The following is a 22,407-nucleotide window of genomic DNA, read 5'->3' as shown; positions in this document are numbered from 1 at the left end:
GACAAAACAAAAGCTGATTTGGACATGTGGCTGTTATGGATTTTGCCCACATGTTACACATCTTCGAGTTAGGATAAACAGTGTCCAGGGCCAAAATTCCCAAACAAAGTAATAATTAGATGCTAAAGGCATACAGTAAGAGAAACTATATCTACATAAGGTGATATGAAATAGAGGATAGATCCTAGAGGAATTATAAGCAGCCACAGCATAGTTAATAAGTGTTCTATTCATAGAATTTCAAAAGGAAAAAGAATTGGAGGAAAATAATCCATGAATGGGGAAAAGGATGTTGAAGAAGATGAGGATTTCTATAATATTTATGAGAGTATGGTAAAAGACTAGATGTTACTTCAGTTTATCATGTTCCTCATGGTTACTAAGAACATTAAATATGAGAATGAGAGAGAAGGTTCATGTCAGCGTGTATTTATAATGTGAACTAAAATACTGTATGAAGTCTGGACTCTCAAAGGCCAGTATTTTTTGGACAAACAGCACAAGATAAGAACAGGGAAATTTATTTCAACATGGGTTCTGGGTAGGAAAAAAAATATTATATCCATTAATAATTTATAACCATAAGACTACCTTCTTATGGGTTTATGGTTTGGTTCTTTTACTTCATCTGCTTAATCCAGGAACCCTCGAGAAAAGAATGTAAATAAACAGGAGGTCCGTAGCTAGGTACAGTGACACATGCCTGTAATCTTAGCTACTCAGGAGGTTGAGGAACTGGAGGGTCATAAATTTAAGGCCAACCTGGATGAATTAGCAACATCCTGTTTGAAAAATGCTGGGTGTATTGCTCAGCAGTAGAGCATTTGTTTAGCAAGTGTCAGACCCTAGTTTTGATCCCCAATATAGGAGCCAGGGCAGGGGCAGGAAAAACAACTCCATAAGCAACAACTTCTTTAATGCAGATTACATGATTCCTGAAGATGAAGCCAACATTTAAAAAATACATGAGGAAAAGTTTGCCACAATGACCAGAACAGTGAAAGAAAAAGCTGCTTTTATGTGAACTTCTGCAGACTGAGAACTTCTGAGCCCCTCCCCTTACATGATGGGTATAAATCTCTGAAACTCCCTGAACTCAGGGTTCAGGGGATTGATGATTATAGCAAAGGCTGTACCCTCTGGATCTGGCTGCAGCCAAATAAAACTGTTTCCTGCTTAAAAAAAAAAAAAAAAAAAAAAGTTTGCCATAAAAGATGTTAACATATTACAAAGAACAAGTTTAGAGTTCTGAGAATTTTTTCAACTGTTTTTTTTTTTTTTATTTTTCCGGGGTGGAGGTCTACCGGGTAATGAACTCAGGGGCACTCATCCGCTAAGCCACATCCCCAGCCCTATTTTTTGTTTTATTTAGAGACAGCGTCTCACTGAGTTGCTTAGTGCCTCACTTTTGCTGAGGCTGGCTTTGAACTTACAATCCTCCTACCTCAGCCTCCTGAGCCACTGGGATTATAGGCAATAACTTTTTTTTTAATCTTGATCTTATTTGTTAATTTTTAATTTTTTTAAAATATCAATCATTTATTGTGAAAGTTTTTGGGTTTTTTTTTTTTTTTTTTTTAGAGAGAATTTTTAATATTCATTTTTTCAGTTTTCGGCGGATACAATATCTTTGTTTTTGTATGTGATGCTGAAGATTGAACCCGGGCCGCACGCATGCCAGGCGAGCACGCTACCGCTTGAGCCACATCCCCAGCCAATTTTTAAATTTTTTTATGTGGTGCTGAGGATGAAACCCAGTGCTCCACACATGCTAAGTAAATCACTACACTGAGCCACAACTGTAGCCTCTAGAGTCTTGAGAATTTCTGATAATGCATCCATTGAAATAGAAAATAAGCAAAATTTTAAATGATTAAACACCATAAAGAAAGAACCAGGAACTAAATAAAAGACAAGATGATTTTAAAAGACTAGGAAAGCCAGGTACAGTGTCATATACCTGTAATTCCAGGTGCATAGGAGAAATGATTACCCTGGAAGTTTGAGGCCAGCCTAGGCAACATAGTCAGACCCAAGAAATAGACAAGGAATATGTGAAGAAATAGACAAGGAATATGTGAAAAATTATTGTATATACATGTAACAATGAGAAATGTAGTCATTTCCATTTAAAACTCACTGACTAGGTTAAGCATTTTGTTAGACAAACAAATTAGATATACCTCATGAGAGAAGAAATGCTTTGTAAAACAGATTTAAGGAAATTCTGAAAGTGGTGTGCAATGGCTCATTCTGGAGTAGAGAGAAACCACATAGTAATTCAAACAGTTTAATGTAAATAATTATTTATTATTTTGTGATTGCAATAATGAAAGAATAATACTGAAAGTTACAGAGAACTCTAAGAGGGCTAGGATTGTGGCTCAGTGAAAGAGCACTTGCTCACACGTATGAGGCACTGGGTTCAATCCTCAGCACCACATATAAATAAATAAAGGTATTGTGTCCATCTACAACTAAAAAAAATATTTTTAAAAAGAGAATTCTAAGAAATTTAGGAATCATGAATTGAAGGAGCATCTTCCTCTCTTAGGACTAAAGTAGAGCATCCAAGGTAGAGCCCCGTCTACCCAGAGCCTCGGCCCAGACTTTGTTGGGAGGACATTGCTATGGCTCACTGAATGGCAAAAAAAAGTTGTTATGCTGCTGTACTGGTTCCCACTTGCAGGAAATCTGCCCTCTAGGGTTGCCAAGGAAGTTGTATGGATACTTTGTTGTAAGTCTGCCCAAGTCAGAGGTAGCTGGGGGGAAAAAAAATTAGGGCCAGTAGATGCTAAATAAACTGCTCAAATTACAGGAAGTGGGCACTCAGGAAGCATCTTATATGGTGAGAGCTGAGCTCACCAGAACTAGAAAGGAAAAATCTTTTTCTCCTATGTGATTTCTCTACTTCCTTCTGTTGACAAAGCTTAACATCATACTGGCTAGTAGAGGAAAACATATTTAAACAGTTTAGAGAGGCAATAAATATTGAGAAGAGAGATGATTAATTAATAACCAGCACAATGGAAAGTATATTATCTGAAAAATTTCCAGCTCTTGAAAGATATGAATCCCAGATTTAAGAAATAAAATGAGTCTTTGCAAGATAAATGAAACTAAATTCACTCTATAAAAACATCCTAGAGTTTCTACAAATAAGACAAACAAAAGAAGTTTTAAAACACCAGCATCAAGCCGGGCTTAGTGGTGCATACCTATAATCCCAGCAGCTTGGGAGGCTTGAGGCAGGAGGATCCCAAGTTCAAGGCTAACCTCAGCAATTTAGCAAGGCCCTAACCAACTTAGTGAGACCCTTCCTTAAAATAAAAAATAAAAAGGTTTGGGCATGTAGTGGTAAAGTACCTCTGCATTCAATCCTTAGTACCAAAAAGAAAAAAGAAAGAAACCATCAGAATCTCCTTGTTATGAGGCAGTGCAGCTACAGTCCAAGTTGGATCTGTTTGGGAAGGGAGAGAAAACAGTAGCTGGCATCCAGGGCAACTTCTCCAGGTGAGTGGTACTGGAGAGGTGTGTAGGACTCTATGTGGCCAGTCACATAAAAATAATAAATAATTCAAAAAAAAATTTTTAAAGCCATGATCAGCCAGTTGCAGTGGCACACACCTGTAATCCTAGCAGTTTTGGAGGCTGAAGCAGGAGGATCACAAGTTCGAAGCCAGCCTCAGCATCTTAATGTGGCTCTAAGCTTAGCAAGACCCTGTCTTGAAATAAAATGTAAAAAAATGGCTGGGGAGGTGGCTCGATGCTTAAGCACCACTGGGTTCAATCCCTGGTACCAAATTAATTAAGAAGAAGAGATGCCATAAACTGAAATGAAACAAAGAGCCATTCTACACAGAAATTATGATAATTCTAACTTCTGACTTTTCTAAAATGATAATAGAAATTAATAGACATTGAAATAGATTGCCAAAGTACTAAGTATAATATATTGTTAGGCTGCCTAATTGAAGACGCTCTGATGATGGACAAAAATTGGAACTACAGTACAAGTAAACTATTCAAGGCTAAAAAAGAAAGGATTTGTAGGTTGTCAAATATGGAAATGAATAAAGTTTTTGAGAGTTGGTACACAGAGAAAAAAAATTAGCAATAAATCCTATGACATAATTGGAAAAATAGAGGAGAAAAATACTGTTTTAAAAGTAATAATAGAAAAGTAAATAGTCTTAAGCAAACAGTGACTGGTCTAGAGTGTCAGGCTGAGAATTGGGAATAAGGTATTACAAGTTTTATTTTTGCTAAATTAATTATTTATTCTATTACAAAAAACATTCTCTATTACAAAGAAGATTGATTCTCTTAACCCAATTACCTGTGGCAATTTTTTTCTGTTTTAAAGGATGATGTTTCCTCACCCGGAGATCTTGTTATAGCAGATGGAGGTAAGTTGCATTTACTTCTTTATTTTGTATTTTTGTAATTTCACATTCTCATGACACTATGAGATCAATAAACAATCCCAGTTTTATAATGTTGCTATGTATGTAAATTCTTTATTGAATATATTTGTAATCATAAGATACATTCATTGATTTTTTTTTTTAATATTTATTTATTTATTTTTCGGTGGACACAACATCTTTGTTTGTATGTGGTGCTGAGGATCGAACCCGGGCCGCACGCATGCCAGGCGAGCGCGCTACCACTTGAGCCACATCCCCAGCCCCACATTCATTGATTTTTTAATTTAACAATGTTTTTTGTTGTTGCACATCTTTACTCAGTGGGTCACTGGGTTTCTGTAGCATTGATACTGGTGATTCTATGGCTTGATTATTAATAAACTTATATGGGAGACTTTATCAACACATCATCAAGTGTTAATGTAGCAATACATTCAATTTCTTATGCTTTCCATATGTACATGAGGAACCATCCTTTTTTATTGTTTTTTAATTAATTTTTTAATTATATGACAGCAGAATGCATTAAATTCATATTACACATATAGAGCACAATTTTTCATGTCTCTCATCGTATACAAAGTATATTCATACCAATTCTTTATACACATACTTTGGATAATGATGACCATCACATTCCCAGTTCTGTATAAAAGTTTCTACAAAGCTTTTCTGAGCATGATCCAAAGCTTCTACTTCCTTCCAATATTAAGAAAGAAACAAATTGTTGCTGGAATACGCTTATCCCTCCCTGGAAATCCATGCCTCTGCCTCCTATAGTTCAGCTAAGAAAGTGGGGTTGCTTAATGTGAACAGGTAAACATTAATTATGGCATTATTGTAATATTATACCTGTAAGCAAAGTATTAGATCCTATATTTATTATGTAAAGAAAATCTTAAAAGCTACAACATTATCATAATGAATTTCTAAGGTGTATATTCCTCCCAATAACTAAAAATGTTTTGTTTCTAATTAAATTGAGATTAATTTAATATGAATTTAAATATAGATGGTCAACTGATGGAGGGTGATAAAATTTATTGGCCTACTCAGTCAGCTTTAACCACACGGTTGAGACGACTCATCACTGCATATCAGCGTACTAATAAAAACAGACAAATCCAGCAGATACAACCAACCTTCTCAGTGCCTGCCAGTGTAATGCATCCTCTTTATGATGAAGCCACTCTTAATCCTAAAATGGCAGCCAAGATAGAAAGACAACAGAGGTAAGATAATAGCACTAATTTTTTTTAAGGGGATATATGCAAGAAGTCATACATTCTAGACTAGAGTGCTCTGTCATTGAACTATGCCCCTAGCCCCTAAGTATTTAATATAGTATCGAAATATATTTGTTTATTCTGAAGCCTGTTAGGATGTGATTATCTTGCTAACTGATCAAAGTAAAGTTTTTTTGCAATATACTCACTTATATATGAAGAATTATGATAAAACTAATAAAGATTATTGCATCTTATAGTTATTAGCCATACTTCATATTTAATCACTCTTTTCATTTTAGGAACATTGAGTTATTTTTTAAAAGGAGATGCAGAGCAAACCCAAGAATAAAACTATCAATACAACAGAAGTTAAAATTGTGTGAAATAAAATTCTGTTTTCTTATTTTATATTAAGACAATTACAGAATGTAAGAATGTATGGAAAGCAAGTTCACCTCTAATTCATACAAGAATGTGTCCTTAGAAACTACTGGTGTTAATGAAAAGAAAATGCAAGAGACCTTGTAAAGAAGACAGGCAAACTTCTCTTATTCCAAAAGTTTCCAACTTATTTAGAAAAAGAGTGCATGGAAAAGAATAGCAATGTTAATCAGTACACTAGCCTCCTTATTAAACCTGGTTTATAGGATATTCTCTGGAACATAAATCACTGTATGAAACCTAAGATTTTAGCTATCCTAGCTTAAGTTTTAAATATTACCTTTGTAAATATATTATTCAAGTTATCCAATGTATAACAGACTATCCTAAAACATGTTGAAATAGTATTCATTTATTTCTTTTGATTGTTTGAGTTAACCAAGTGTTTCATCTATTTTGTATGCAAGCATAGGCTGGGGTTCTGAAATAGATGGAAGATTGACCTCACTCACTCACATAGCTGGCAGTTGGTGCTAGTTGCCAGCTGGGAACCCTAATTGTAAGACAAATCATTTCAAACAAGAAAGTAGCAAAGCCAGTTGCTGCTGATTTCTTAAGACCCAGTCTCAACAATTATATAGTGTCACTTCTGCCACTTTGTCTTGGTCAAAAATGTCACAGGGCCAGCCCAGATGTAAGGGAAAGGAAATAGATTCCATGTCTCAATGCAAACAAACAATTTATGGCCATCATTAATATATTGTACACATTTTCCCTCGGTTTGTTGGATCCATATTAGTCTTCCTAAAATAATAAATAGTTTTATCTTGGTGTTCAGTGGCTCCTTGTTTAAAATAGATATGAAATCTTATATTTTTAAGCCTAAATTCAAAGTTCTTTTCAGTTAGGCTTCAGTTCATTTCTATCTTTTCTCAATATAATTCCTTTTACCAGAATGTATTACCTAGTCTTAACTTAGTACCCCAATTTTTTGTTGTTGTTGTTTTTATTTGTACTAATGATTGAACTCAGAGTCACTTAGTCACTAAGCCACATCCCCAGCCCTTTTTATTTTTCATTTTTTTAAATATTTATTTTTTACCTTTATTTTATTCATTTTTATGTGGTGCTGAAGATCAAACCCAGGGTCTCGCATGTGCCAGGCAAGCACTCTACCACTGAGCCACAATCCCAGCCCCTTTATTTTTTATTTTGAGATAGGTTCTCACTAACTTGTTTAGAGCCTTGCTAAGTTGCTAAGGCTGGCCTTGAACTTGTGTTCCTCCTGCCTTAGCCTCCTGAGTCTATGATTACAGGTGCTTACCACTGCCCCACTCCATTCCTATTCCATCCCTGTTCTTATCACTCAGGTTCATATGAGTTGATTGGCTTCCTAGACTTGATGTTTTTATTTTTACATTGTCATTAATGTATAACTATGATAAAAAATGGCTCATTAATATATTTCTAAGTTCTTTGTCATATGCTTTTTTTCACTAACAATTCAGTGAGTTAAGCAAGGAAAAGTTTTTATAAATGGAGGTACTAAAGTTTGGAGATCTGTGATTTATGATGATAACATTACCCTTTTTAGGTTATGTTACCTAAAAAGAGGTTATTAAGCCAGGCATTTAAAGCATTTCATTATTTGACCCCGCTTTCTCTTGCTTTGTCGCGTGTATGAGCCATATCCTCATCATCCCAACAAAATAATGTACTTTATACTTTGCTTTTTCCATGCTATCTTACTAACACCGCTCCCCCATCTTATTCTTGTCCCATATTACCTTGTGAAATGCCACCTACTCAGTGGTGTTTTTCTTAATTGTTCATGTCTGAACTGATCCTTTCATTACTTGTCCCCTCCTAAAATTCCTTATTTATTTAACTCTTACAATAATAAATACTACCTTACACTATAAACGTGGTTGAAAATAGCTGGGCATGGTGGTACATGCCTATAATCCCAGGAATTTAAGAAGTTGAGGCAGGAGGATCATAAGTTTAAGGCCAACCTTGGCAACTTAGCAACACCCTGTCTCAATTTTTTTTTTTTTAAAGGACTGTGTAAGTAGCTCAGAGGTGGAATGATCCTGGATTCGTCCCCCGTAAGCCCCTCCCTGCCATAAAAAGTGTGTTTTAAAGTGTTAGGTACTGCTGGGTATTGTGGTGAGTGCCTGTAATCCCAGCAGTTTGGAAGGCTGAGGCAGAAGGATCACCAGTTCAAAGCCTGCTTCAGCAACTTGGCAAGGCCCTAAGGAATTTAGCAAGACCCTGTTTCAAAATAAAATATAAAAAGGCCCAGCGATGTGGTTCAGTGACTGAATTCCCCTGGGTTCAATCCTCAGTAACAAAAATAAAGTGTTAAGTACTAGAAATGTTTGAAGTTTGTGTGATAGCCATTACATTTCAGTAATAATGTGTATTGACCAATGTGGTTTTTACTTTAATCTGAATCAAAATAGATGGACCAGAAGAGAAGAAGCTGACTTTTATCGAGTTGTATCTACATTTGGAGTTGTTTTTGACCCTGATCGAGGCCAATTTGATTGGACAAAATTTAGAGCTATGGCTAGGTTACATAAGAAAACTGATGAAAGTTTGGAGAAATATTTGTATGCATTCATGTCCATGTGTCGGAGGGTTTGTCGTCTTCCTTCCAAAGAAGGTATGTATAAATTTTCCCCCTTGTTTTGGTTAAAGAAGCAAAATCACTAAAATTCAGAAATATTTCAGAATTTTAAATAACCTATGCTTAAAGATCCTCCATTTCTTAATCATACTATTAAAATTTGTCTCTAAAGAGAATAAAAAAATACTTAATTTTAAGATATTTCACATTTGACCACAGATTTATGATTAGGAATGAGTGGAAGGTAAAGGATAGATTTTGCTAAACAGAACTAACCTATGTCTTTAGTCCATATTTTAGAAACTTTGCTAAAGGAATTATTTATCTGAATAATTTTTCAAGAAATGAAGCCCTGTCTTGTGAGACATTTTAAAGAATTTTTGTATATGATCTCCACTTAGGGCTATCTTAAAAAAAAAAAAAAAGATAATGAATTAAGCTTAGTTAAGGAACTATTCTGGAATGAATTTTAGCGTCTTCAAAGCCCAGAGAAATAACTCATTCTCATCCTGTAGCAGTTCTTGTCAATAATACTCAGTATGAGCAGTTTTCTCTCTTTTTTTTTTTTTTTCACATTACCTTTTTTTTAATTGATTGATTTTTTTTTTAGTGCTGAGGAAGGAACCCAGGGCTTTGCATGTGCTAGCAAGTGCTCTATCCCTGAGCCCCAACCCCAGCCCTGTCTCCATTTTTTTTTATTGACTATTATTTAAGTGGTGGGGCTGAAAGTATGACTCAGTGGTAGACCAGTTACCTAACATGGGCAAGGCCTTGGATTTGATCCCCAGTATTGCAAAAGTATAGATGCACACACAAAATTTATTTTGTAGTTTGACCTCTCTTGTCCCTTGTGTGAGCCATATCATTCGTGTGTGTGTGTGTGTGCGTGTGTGTGCATGTGTGTTTTTATAAAAGACATAAATTCCATGTAGGTTTTCGTATGTGTGTTTATGTGCACACACAAACTATATGTGTATACATGTGGGTATACACAAATATTTTTAGTTGTAGATGGACACATATATTCATTTTATTTATTTATTTATTTATTTGTTTGTTTATTTATTTATGGTGTGATACTCAGGATTTAACCCAGTGGCTCACATGTTTCTTATTTTAATTTTCTTTTATTTAAATGGATCTTTTATTTTTATTTGTTTATTTGTTTGTTTGTTTGTTTGTTTATATGTGGTGCTGAGGATTGAACCCAGGGCCTCACACATGCCAGGCAAGTGCTGTACCATTGAGCCACAACTCCAGCCTCTTAATTTATTTTCTTACAAATGTTTTTGTCAGTCTATCCAGTAGCTAATCACTTGATTACCCAAATACTAGCTGCTGCAAGTAGGTTTCATTATACTTTCAGGTCTGTTAAAAGTAGGTTTCATTATACTTTCAGGTCTGTTATGTCCTAGTGATCTAGTAATTATTTGAAAACATAATAGCAAATACTGAAAAAAAAATTAAGTATTTGTATTTATTTCTTAAATGTCCACAATTATCTCCTAATAGGATTTATGTACCTTTGGGGTACTATATAAATTCTCAAATTGTGATTGTAGTCGGTACCAATATTTCCTTGATTTTTTTTTTAATACAGTGTTGCTTTTGTTTTGAATTACGTTTAGACTTACAGACAAGTTGCAAAAATAAATAAATAAATAAACAACAAGTTTGCATATATTTCTCACCCTGCCTCTCCCAATGTTAAAATCTTAACCTAACTAATTATAATCATCAGACCAGGAAATTAATGTTAGCATAACTCCATTATACACATGGGATTGGTTCTAGGACATCAGAGAATATTAAAACCCAAGGATGCTCAAGTCCTTAAATAAATTGGGCAGTATTTACATATAACCTATATATATTCTCCTAGAGTTTGAATCATGTCTAGATTCCTTTTAATACCTAATACAATATAAATACTATGCAAATAGTTGTATTGTTTAGGGCAGAAAAGTCCATACATGTTTAGTACAGACACAAGTTTTTTATTTTCCATCCAATGTTAGTTGAGTCCATGGATGCAGAATCCATGAATGTAGGAGGCTGACTATTGTTGATTGAATTTTACCAGTTTTTTCACTAGTGTACATTTTTGTTTCAGGATTCCACATTGTAATTGGTTGTTCTTTTTCCTTAACCTCCTATAGTTTGTAACAGGTTGTTAGTAATTTTTATCTTGGTACCTTGAAAAACATTGAATAATTTTTTGCCATATATCCTTTGATTTGGGTTTGTCTTGTGTTTTCACATGATTGGATTGAGATAGTGTATTTTAAGCTGGAGTAACAGAAATTATTTGTCTTTCTCACAATGTAGTTTCATGTAGTTCAAGATGTCAGTCTCTTATTACTGATGATGTTGATTTTAATTGTTTAGATAGTTTATGATGTGTTTTTCCACTATATTTTTGCCCCTATAGTTAACAAATATCTTGAGGAGTCTCAAAAATTCAATTTCTCCTCAAATTGTCACCCATTGATTTTAGTATCTGTCAGAAACTAAATCTTATCTGTAACAGTTTTTCTATAGAATTCTGCTTCAAGGAAGAACTGTTTCTTCTCCTTCTCTATTTAATCAATTACTCATTCCTATCAATATGAATTCATGAAATTTTATTTTATTCTATAGGTTATAATCCAATTTTTTAGCTGAAATTATTCCAAATTTGGCCATTAGGAGCTCCCTAGGTTGGTCCCTGCAATATTTTTAAGTGCTTGCTAAATACTAGTAACCTAGATTCACAAATATATGACCTCTTCAAAAGTAATGGAACATAATCTAATGCTGAAAGTGAACTACCTCCAGCTGGTAGTTTGTATGGTATTTGGCAGATATGCTTGTGTTTCTCTCAATTTGAAAAATTCCTTGGTTCTCCTATGAGTTCACTGTGATGCCCTAAGTTACTTGTGCAGTTTAAGATGCCATTTTTTTTTTAAGTTGGACACATACCTTATTTTTATTTATTTATATGTGGTGCTGAGGAGCACGGTGCCTCACACACACTAGGTGAGCACTCTACCGCTGAACCACAACCCCAGTCCTCTATTTTTGTGTGTGTTTTTTTTTTTTAAAGGAGAGAGAGAGAGATGGACACAATGCCTTTATTTTTTTTAATGTGGTGCTGAGAATCAAACCCGGGTCCCGCCCATGCTAGGCGAGCACTCTATTGCTGAGCCACAATCCCATCTCCTCTATTTTGTATTTTAAGTGAGTTTAAACAAATGTTTTTCCTCTTGATCAGTTTATAGGGAATTTCTTAAAAGTAAATTTCTAGTTAATTAGCATACTTCAAAAATAGTCTTACTTTTTAGTTATTTTAGAAGATCTGTACTTTGTGTTTTGTTATTGATTTATTTAGATACTGGTGATTGAACCCAGGTCCCTATACATATGAGGCAAGCACTCTACCAACTGAGCTACATCCCCAGCCCTATTTATTTATTTTACTAGGGATTGAACCCAGGGGTGCTTTACCACTGAGCCACATCCCCAGTCTCCTTTCCTTTTCCTTCCTTCCTTTTTTTCTTTCTTGAGACAAGATCTTGCTAATTTGCTTAGGGCCTCACTAAATTCTTAAGGCTGTCCTCAAACTTGTGATCCTCCTGCCTCAGCCTCCCAAGTCACTGGAATTACAGGCATGTTCCATCACACCTGACTAATCTTTCATATTTTTTATTAATTATTTTTAAAATTTATTTTCTTATGTAAAAATATTAAAAAGAAATTTTGGAAATTGTACAATGATACTGAGTAGAGATGTGTTTTAGACATTATGTTATTTCTTTTAAGTCTCTAATAAAGTATTTTTGAAGTTGAAATTTTTGTCTTTGTTTCAATGCAGAATTGGTAGATCCAAATATTTTTATCCAACCAATCACAGAAGAACGGGCTTCTAGGACTTTGTATCGCATTGAACTTCTAAGGAAAGTACGGGAGCAGGCCCTTCGACATCCACAGTTGTTTGAACGCTTGAAGCTTTGCCATCCAAATCCAGACTTGCCAGTCTGGTGGGAATGTGGCCCTCATGATAGAGATTTGCTTATTGGCGCTGCTAAACATGGGGTCAGCCGAACAGATTATCATATTCTTCGTGATCCTGAGCTCTCATTTATGGCAGCTCAAAGGAACTACAGTCAAAGTAAGATGACTCATTCAAGGACGTCTACCCCACTTTTACAGCAATACCAAGTAGCACTTTCCACTTCTCCTCTTACTTCTTTACCTAGGCTTCTAGATGCTAAAGGTATTATTCTAGAGGATATGAAAGTTAAAAGTGAAACCCTTAAAGAAGAGCCTCAGTCTTCTGAAGAAGAATCTATGTCTTCTGTGGAAACCAGGACACTAATAAAGTCTGAGCCTGTAAGTCCAAAGAATGGTGTTTTATCACAGGCTACTGGAGACCAGAAATCTGGTGGAAAAGTTGAAACAGACAGACGCATGGTTGCAGCCAGAACAGAACCCCTAACTCCAAACCCAGCTTCTAAGAAACAGAGAGTCCACAAAAGAGGATCAGAATCTAGTTCTGATTCTGATTCTGATTCTGAGAGATCATCCTGTTCTTCCAGATCATCATCTTCTTCGTCTTCCTCCTCTTCTTGTTCCCATTCTCGATCAGGCTCTAGTTCTTCTTCATCCTCATCATGTTCGTCAGCATCATCTTCATCTTCCTCCTCCTCTTCCTCCTCCTCATCCTCTTCATCTTCATCAGAAGAAAGTGACAGTGAAGAAGAGGAAGTCCAAAAGCGAGGTATATGCATAAAGTAATTTCACTATTTTTAAGAGAACTTTTCAAGGGAAAATGAAAATTTGATTTAGATAACTTAAGCATGCTTAAAATTCTTAGCTCAAATTTTATGCATACAGCTTTTCCTAGAAATTCATTGTGTTGAAAACGAAACTAGAACTACTGGTATATGTTCCCTAATCAGTATGCAAGACATTGCAAAACAGATTAGTCTGAAAAAATTAAAAGTTTTACACAGTAAATTGCCTTACATTTGGTAGTACGTTTTCCCCTGGAACAAGTTGATCAGTTAGCAAACAAAAGTTAATGTTGCATAACAATTACCAGGAATCTTAAATAGGCAAATAAGAGTATAATGGCCCATACTTGACACCTGTCTACTCAGAAGGATATAAGATAAGACCTACAGCTTGTCTTCAGGGTAGTGTTAAGTGGTTCTCCTCTGCAAGTATCTTTGCAAGTATCTTTCAGGCTCAGGAAAATGAGTCAACACTAAGCATGTGCTAGATCCACTCTAACTTAAAGAGCCTCCTACCCTACAGGAACCAGAATCTCTTATAACTACTCCTTAGGCATAACATTCGGGGTTACCACAAAGAATAACAATTATGGTACACCCATCAAGTATTTGTATTTCTCTCAATCCAGATAAAGTCTTCCAATCAGAAGTCAGTCTAAAAGTAATGGTTACTTTACTGTAATCTAGGTGAATTTTTCCTTTTTTATAAAAACCATTTTTTTCTACCATTTATTTTTACTTTTACATTTTCAAATATCTCTGAATATTAGATTTGTGAAAGCATATATGAAGAGATTGGGAATGTAGCTCAGTTGTAGAACACTTGCTAGCATGCATAAAACCCTGAGTTTGATCCCCAGCATTGCAAAAAAATAAAAATAAGTGCATATAAAATTGTCTTGTGCAGTCATTTTTAAATGATTATAATTATTCTTAGCAGAAAGTACCCCTCACATGAAAGCCTATGATGAAGAAAGTGTTGCATCACTGAGCACTACCCAGGATGAGACCCAGGATAGTTTCCAAATAAACAATGGGACACCAGAATCTGCTTACTTCTTACAGGGTGGATACATGCTGGCAGCTTCATATTGGCCAAAGGTAAAGGAATGATTTATTGATGTTTTAGCAGTTTTCTATGTTGCTATATAGTATTTTCTATATTGGTATTTTCTTATTATGTGAAAAAATAAGTAATTGTAAAATGTGGAATGACATTTTGGCATTAGCATCAATATATATGTCATATCCATCCATTACATTAGTTCTACTTTAATGTGTATGCTTCTCAACATAACTTTAAAATGTTTAGAGTAGCTTGGCATGGTGGCACACACCTGTAATCCCAGTGGCTTGGGAGGCTGAGGCTGGAGGATTGCAAGTTCAAAACCAGCCTCAGTAACTTGGTGTGAGGCCCTAAGAAACTTAGCAAGTTTAAAAAAAAAAAAAGTTTGGGGATGTGGCTCAGTGATTAAGCATCACTGGTTTCAATCCCTGGTACCCCAAACATGTTTAGAGTAAAAGATAATGAATCCTTATATTCAAGTTAATACATGCTTTCAACTGAGATGCTTTAAAGAAATTCATTATAGCCAATTCTGACCTTTAAAAAAAAAGTGCATTTAAGTACATGAAGTATCAGTGGTAAAAAGCAGCTAAGACTGGATTAAAAATGGGTGAACTCCATCTATTATGTTACAAGACTAGTACAGAAATCCTCAACTTTAGGGAATGAGTTGGATCTCCAAAAGTTTGTCCTAATTATTATTATTTTAAAATTATTATTATTATTAGTAGTAGTAGTTGTAGGTGGACACAATACCTTCATTTATTTAGTTTATTTATGTGGTGCTGAGGATTGAACCTAGAGCTTCACACATGCTAGGCAAGCTCTACCACTGAGCCCCAGCCCCTGCCCTTGGCCTAATTATTAAAACTGTCCTTTGATGTTGCACACTTTTCTAGGATCGTGTGATGATCAACCGGCTGGACAGTATTTGTCAAACAGTTCTGAAAGGGAAGTGGCCTTCTGCTAGAAGAAGTTATGATGCTAACACAGTGGCTTCTTTCTATACCACAAAACTACTGGACAGCCCCGGAGCAGCTGCAGAATATAGCGAGCCCAGTGTTCCCACTCCCCCAGGTGCTGGTGTCAAAGAAGAACATGATCAGTCAACACAGATGTCAAAGGTGAAGAAGCATGTACGAGAAAAGGAGTTTACAGTGAAAATCAAAGACGTATGTGTATTTTTATTGCCCTAGGGCCTGATTGCGATTGCGGTGTGCAGCATGCTTTTCCTGCAAATGGCTGCCTGCTCTTAACTCTTCCTTTCTTCACATACTTGTCTTCTGGTATTTGCATTTTCTTTTTTGATATCCAGGTTATTAAACTTGAATACTAGAGGGATCATCATTAAATATGTTTCTCTCCTTATACTTCTGAAAATTGTTCTGCTGATCAAGATGCTTTCTTAAACAGTGTGACAATTTATGTTTTGATTTTTTTTGTTTAATATTTTAATATATAACTGTACTTCCTCTTTTAAACATTTAGCATGTCCTGTTATTATACTGTTTATTTTAATAGAATTTTTGAATCTTGGTTGATTACTAGGTATCTAAAATATAGGTAACATCATCTGTGTGTTACTATGAATAATGTACCTAGAGATGTATGATTAAAGCTGAAAATGTACTAGTACTGTTTTGCTTTGAAAAGTATATGGTACATGAATTTTTTTCACTTAAGATAGAAATGATTCATTGTAGATATTTTTTATTCAATTGATTTATAAAGAAGAGGGGAACTTCACTTATGTTTCAGGGTTTTACTTCACTTTTTTTTTAATATTTATTTTCTAGTTGTAGTTGGACACAATACCTTTATTTTATTTATTTTTATGTGGTGCTGAGGATTGAACCCAGTGCCTCCCACGTGCTAGGCAAGTGTTCTACCACCAAGCCATAACCCCAGCCCACTATTTTACTTTTTCTAAGTAAAAATTTTCTTTTACTATCCTACAATAAGATTTTTGTTAACATTTTCTGTTTTAATAATGGTGTCTTTTTAAACAGGAAGGTGGTTTGAAGTTGACATTTCAGAAGCAAGGGCTTGCCCAAAAAAGACCATTTGATAGTGAAGATGGTGCTCTGGGGCAGCAGCAGTACCTGACTCGACTTCGGGAACTTCAAAGTGCGTCAGAGACAAGCCTCGTCAATTTTCCAAAATCTATGCCTGTATCAGGTGAAATGCATATAATATTTTTCTTATTATGAAATATTTCCTACCATTTCAGAATTCTTTTATGATTCTCATAGTAAAAATTCATTTTTTTCCTTTAATGTCTGAACCAGTGTTAAGTCTATAACGTAATAACTATAGCTTGAATTTTAATAAATATAGAGCTTTTAATATGACATTTTAAATCACAGAGGTCAGTTTAGTTTGCAGGCTTGAATATTTTGGTGAAGACTCTCTTTTTGTACCAGGAATGCATAACCACTTAGCCACATCCCCAGCCCTTTTTATTGTTTTGAGACAGGGTCTCACTACATTGCTTAAGGCTTCAGTAAGTTGCTAAAGACTGGTTTGGAACTCCTCCTGCCTTAGCCTTCAGAGCTGCTGGGATTACAGGCATGTGCCACATCATGTCCAGCTGAAGACATCATTTTTGTAAAATTACTTCATACACATAAAGTTTAAATAGCATTTCAATATTGAAGTATATTGTGAATTCAAAAACCAACACCTAAACCATCAGACCTACCTGTAGTCACAGCTACTTGGGAGGCTGAGGCATGGGGATCATAAATTAAAAGCAAAACATCTAAGTCACAAAGTTAATAGTGATTGGTAGAAATTAAAATGAGAAATTTTAGAAAGTTTAAAAGTTTCAAAAATAGTAATAATCCAGATAACTGTAGTATACAGGAATGAGTTATGACTAATCCCCAGAAGTTTTATCCTCATGCAATTCTTGTAGGACTAAGATTATTACTATTTTAAACTGTTTTGACTGTTAGGCAGCTCTAATTGTCAGAAACTTCTTTTTTATTTGAAAGTAAATTTACCTCCTATCAGTTCTTTTCAAAGATACTGCCTTTATAAGCAGTATAGAGTGAACCTTGTCTTTATGTCTGTAATATTTCTTCTAAAATTTTGGTAAATAGAAACAATAAGTATTTACTGAGTATGTAAGTGGTACTAGGTGCCCTGTGCTCTATAGGTACTGAAGACATTGTTTCTATCCTGACCTAATTGTGCTTTGCCTGTGTCCTTTGTAAAGTTTTTGAGAATTGAGAATGACATTGCAGATCAACTGAGTCTCACATACTAATCTCCCAAAATTCTAATTTCAGTTATAGCAAAGAAATGAGTTGAATTTCTTTATACCTTCATTATATAAGGCTAAGAACTCTATTTCAGTGTTACAGAATACTTGGAAGCATTCCAGAACTACAGTATTTGCATGGTGTATGGAGTTCCTACATTTTAGGAAAACAAGGCTTTTTTATAAATGTTATGTTGAATTTATTGCTATTCCCAGTTGCTGATACTATCACTTTTTAATTTTAAATTAGTTTAGCTTTGTCAAGCATCCGTTTTTATACAATTAGAGTTCTATTATTAAGGAGTTTCTTTTTCACTAGAAAATGGGAATGGATGGGATGATAAAAGTGTGCTTTTGTCTAACCTAAATGGACTTTAATAATATCACAACCCTTATCTTGATGACTCCACTATAAATGTACAGATTGACTCTGTCATCTGTACATTTTATTGATATTACTGTTGAATATTATATAGGCTTCACCTATAAGTAATTCTTTAAAGTTTTTAATAGTATCAATAGGAGCATTGCTTTTGCAACTATACAATAGGTTGACACTATATAGAATTATTATTAAGTATTATATCATCCTTTTTTTAGCTATAAATGGACACAACCTCTTTATTTATTTATTTTCTTTTTTAATTTATTTTTTATTTGTAGTTGGACATAATACCTTTATTTTACTTATTTATTTTTATGTAGTGCTGAGAATTGAATCCAGTGCTTCGCATGTACTAGGCAAGTGGTCTACCGATGAGCCACAACCCCAGCCCCTCTTTATTTATTTTTATGTTCTGAGGATCAAACCCAGTGCCTCACACTTGAAAGGCAAGCGCTTCACCACCGAGTTACAGCCCCAGCCCTCATCTGTCTTAATTGTATATATGAAAATCTGGAATCTGTCTTTTTGACATGACTTTTTGGAAAGCTTTAACATTTTTGAGCCTGTTCTTATTTGTGAAATGATTAACAGGAATACGAAAGAGGTTGCACTGTTGAGTAGATTACATTAATAACGTGGCTACTAAAGAGCATGGCGTACAATTAGATACTACATAGATGTTAAAATTAGGTACTCCCAGAGTCTATAATTGGATGCTTAGCAAATGCTTTTATTGAAATTTTTAATTTTCAAAAGGCTGTACATTTTTTATTCTTGTGATTACCTTTTGAATTTTATTTGAAAGCCTAAATAAACACACCAAGTGAAATATAACTTAATTCATGAAAGAAAGTAAAATAGCACAGGTTACAACAAGAAGACAAAACTAAAGTACTCATTCCAGAAACTATGTGGAGTAGCAGATAAATGATGACAGAGCTAAGCAACCTGTGGTTGAATTCTGTCTTTTATTAACTCTTGTGACATTGAGCAAATGACGTAATGCTTCTGATCTCATTTATAAAACAGACTTAATAATACTTCTGTGTTTTCATTCTGTTTTTGATGATTTAAGATAGCAATAGCATTTGTAAAATGCACTCCAATATCTGGCTCATAGTAGGTATTCAATAGAAAGAGGCTTTTTAAATATTGTTATTATTAGATCTAAAGTAAAGACAACAAAGACTTTATAAAGTTAAATTTTCATTTTTAAATTCTAGCTTAAAATGCATTGAAAATATTTATTAAAATCCTCATCAGAAATAAGTTGTGTTAATATGTAATTAAAACAAAGATTTGGCCATATAGAATATTTTTATAAATGAATGCTTTGGTGTGTACAGATGTTTTTTATTGATAATTACAGTAGGTACTTTTATGTAGTACACAGGTAGCACTAAAGGAAAAGGAGAAAAAAGTAATTCACTCCCTTTCATTGCTTGGTAGACTACACTTGTACATTAAATATTAGGTAATACATTTTAAAACAAGGGCATTTATGCTGGGCATGGTAGCATACATCTGTAATCCCAGTGGCAAGGGAGCTTTAGGCAGGAGGATCACAACTTCAAAGTCAGCCTCAGGAATTTAGAGAGACCTTAAGCAACTTGGACTCTATCTCAAAATTTTAAAAAGGGATTGGGATATGGTTCAGTGGTTAAGTGGCCCTGGGTTCATTCCTTGGTGCCAAAAGACAGAAAAGATTACAGCCTGCTTATGAAATGTGAATCTGTGTTTCAAAAATTATCAGTGATTAAGCTCTAGGGCAGTGGTTCAGAGTTGCTCGTGTAGAAATAGGATTGATGCAAAGTAGTTCATTCAATATTGAATTATATTGTGAATTCAAAAACAAACACATAAGCCACCAAACCTACCTATAGTCACAGCTATGTGGGAGGCTGAGGAATGGGGATCACAAATTCAAAGCAAAACACCTAAGTCACAAAATTAATAGGGATTGGTAGAAGTTAAAATGAGAAGTTTTAGAAAGTTTAAAAGTATTAGGATAGAAAGCCATGAGATGTTCTTATGAAACATAATGGCATTTTTAAAAGTAGTAGGAAGATTATTGTTTTTAAAGCTAAAATATACTATAGTAAAAATATTTGAAATCATTTATAATATTATGTTAATATAATTTGATAAATTTTATTACGGATATAATAAAATCCTTTTTTCCATAGTGTTTTGTCCCATTTTAGTACTTTCACATATATAAATTATGTTTAATTGTAATTAGTTATTCCTTACCATATGAATTAAGGAAGTTTTTTTTTTTTAAGTTGTTGATAGACCTTTATGTTATATATTTATACGTGGTACTGAGAATCGAACCCAGTGCTTCACACATGCCAGGCCAGTGCGCTACCGCTGAGCCACCGCCCCTGCCCCTTAAGGAACTTTTTATAAGGTTACAGAGCTAGACAAAGGGCTACACTTTTTCACAAAAACATAGAACTTCTCAAAAAATTCTCCTTAATGATTGAAAATACATTTTTCACTAATGCATGGCTACTTATTAGGTATTTATTTAAAAAGTAAATGAATGGAACTATTTCATACCTCTTACAAATATAACTATTGAGTGCTTACTAAAATGAGGAAGGTCAACTTTAATTTGATAACTAAAACTTTACTGATGATCCTAAAGAAAATGTCTTAAGTAGGTTGGAGCAGGAATTAACAATGGGAAATTGAGAAATAAATTAGTGCCTTTATTAAAAAGCAGCACAATATAGTTCAGTTAAAAAGTTTTGGAGTTACAAAGACTTGAAGAAGTTAATTTTATGTTTGTATTGGCCATATTTTTGAGTTGAGAAGGAGAATCTGAAGAAAATAGAAATGAGTAATTTTAAAAATAAGCTTTTAGAAACTGTAGGAATTAATGGGTTTGAGAGGGTTTGTCTTGAACAGGAGAAAGGCACGCTTCCAACTCAAAAAGAGAAGACAAGTCAAAAATTCAAAGAAGCCTGTTAGACACCTCCAAGTTTAAAACTTGGAGGGGTGATTTTTTTTTTGTAGTGCTGGGCATTGAACCCAGGGCCTTGTCATGTGAGGCAAGCACTCCAACTGAGCTATATCCCCAGCCCTAGGGTGTAGACGCGGTAGTGATGTTTTATTTCAAGAATTGCTTGATTTATGATATATAAAATAAGAATTAAACTTCCATATAAATTTAGAAAACTGATTACTTTTACTTTGTTTAAGAAGTAAAATTTTATCTCTATTTTGGTGTTTAATTTGATTTAATTGTGTGTTTAATTAGGAACTTCCATTCAATCAACAATTGGTGCCAATGGAGTGATATTAGACAACCAGCCTGTAGTCAAAAAAAGGCGAGGAAGGAGGAAGAATGTAGAAGGTGTTGACATCCTCTTTTTTAACAGAAATAAACCACCTAATCATGTAAGTAAAGTAACTAAAAATTACTGATACTTGAGTTCAAAATTCTAACCCATAAATATACACATTGTACTTATGTGATTTTACAAATATAATGTTAATAAAAAATTAGAAGTGTACTATGCATTTTCAGATTTTGTATTATTAGTAGAATATGACATTGGATAAGATTCATGAAAATCTTAAGATTAAAATTTAGCAGAATTTAATGCAAGAACTTTTTTCCCTTCAATAAAGAACCACTCCCATGTCCATATGTGAAAACATCACAGTGAATCCTACTATCATATACATTCACAAGTATGGGATCCTAACTAGAATAAAATATATTCTGTGCTTGTATAATAATATCAAATTGTATTCTACTATCATGTATAACTAAAAAGAACCAAAAAAAGAAAGAACTACTTCATTGAAGCATGGAAATAAATTTACATTTGGTGTTTTTCTGCAGGTTACTTTAGGTTTAACCACCTCACAGATTTCCACAGGGATAAATCCAACACTATCATATACTCAACCTCAAGGAATTCCTGATACAGAAAGTCCAGTTCCAGTTATTAATCTTAAAGATGGGACAAGACTTGCAGGAGATGATGCACCGAAGAGAAAGGATTTAGAAAAATGGCTTAAGGAGCACCCAGGTTATGTGGAAGACTTAGGAGCTTTTATTCCTGTAGGTGATATATTTTAAGATCTTGGTATATATTATTTCTGTGATTTGTCAAACCCTTAATGATGAAGCATAATTTTTCATCCACTTGTGCTAGATATTTGCTCTGCTTAAGATTTAGGAAAACTAGGGGCTGGGGTTCTAGCTCAGTGCTAAAGCACTTGCC

General features: G+C 34.3%; 1 protein-coding gene across 17 annotated transcripts in view; it reads left to right on the top strand.

Annotated features, from left to right (window-relative positions):
• Chd9 (chromodomain helicase DNA binding protein 9) overlaps positions 1–22,407 on the top strand; it is a 251,656-nt gene that overhangs the window by 216,122 nt on the left and 13,127 nt on the right. For 9 of the 17 annotated variants that reach the window (XM_048792188.1, XM_048792196.1, XM_048792186.1 and 6 more), the window contains 9 exons: positions 4,367–4,409; positions 5,443–5,662; positions 8,506–8,708; positions 12,526–13,431; positions 14,385–14,548; positions 15,413–15,685; positions 16,523–16,691; positions 21,432–21,571; positions 22,023–22,244. In XM_048792188.1, coding sequence (XP_048648145.1) covers positions 4,367–4,409; positions 5,443–5,662; positions 8,506–8,708; positions 12,526–13,431; positions 14,385–14,548; positions 15,413–15,685; positions 16,523–16,691; positions 21,432–21,571; positions 22,023–22,244 — 2,340 coding nt within the window. The remainder of the gene's footprint in view (positions 1–4,366; positions 4,410–5,442; positions 5,663–8,505; positions 8,709–12,525; positions 13,432–14,384; positions 14,549–15,412; positions 15,686–16,522; positions 16,692–21,431; positions 21,572–22,022; positions 22,245–22,407) is intronic. The other 8 variants (XM_048792193.1, XM_015488737.2, XM_048792190.1 and 5 more) reach the window with 5 other exon arrangements.

The sequence above is a fragment of the Marmota marmota genome, unplaced genomic scaffold (genome assembly GCF_001458135.2).
Source record: "Marmota marmota marmota unplaced genomic scaffold, marMar, whole genome shotgun sequence".
Taxonomy (NCBI): domain Eukaryota; kingdom Metazoa; phylum Chordata; class Mammalia; order Rodentia; family Sciuridae; genus Marmota; species Marmota marmota.
Note: the sequence above shows the minus strand (reverse complement) of the source record. Positions and strands in the feature narration are given on the sequence as shown.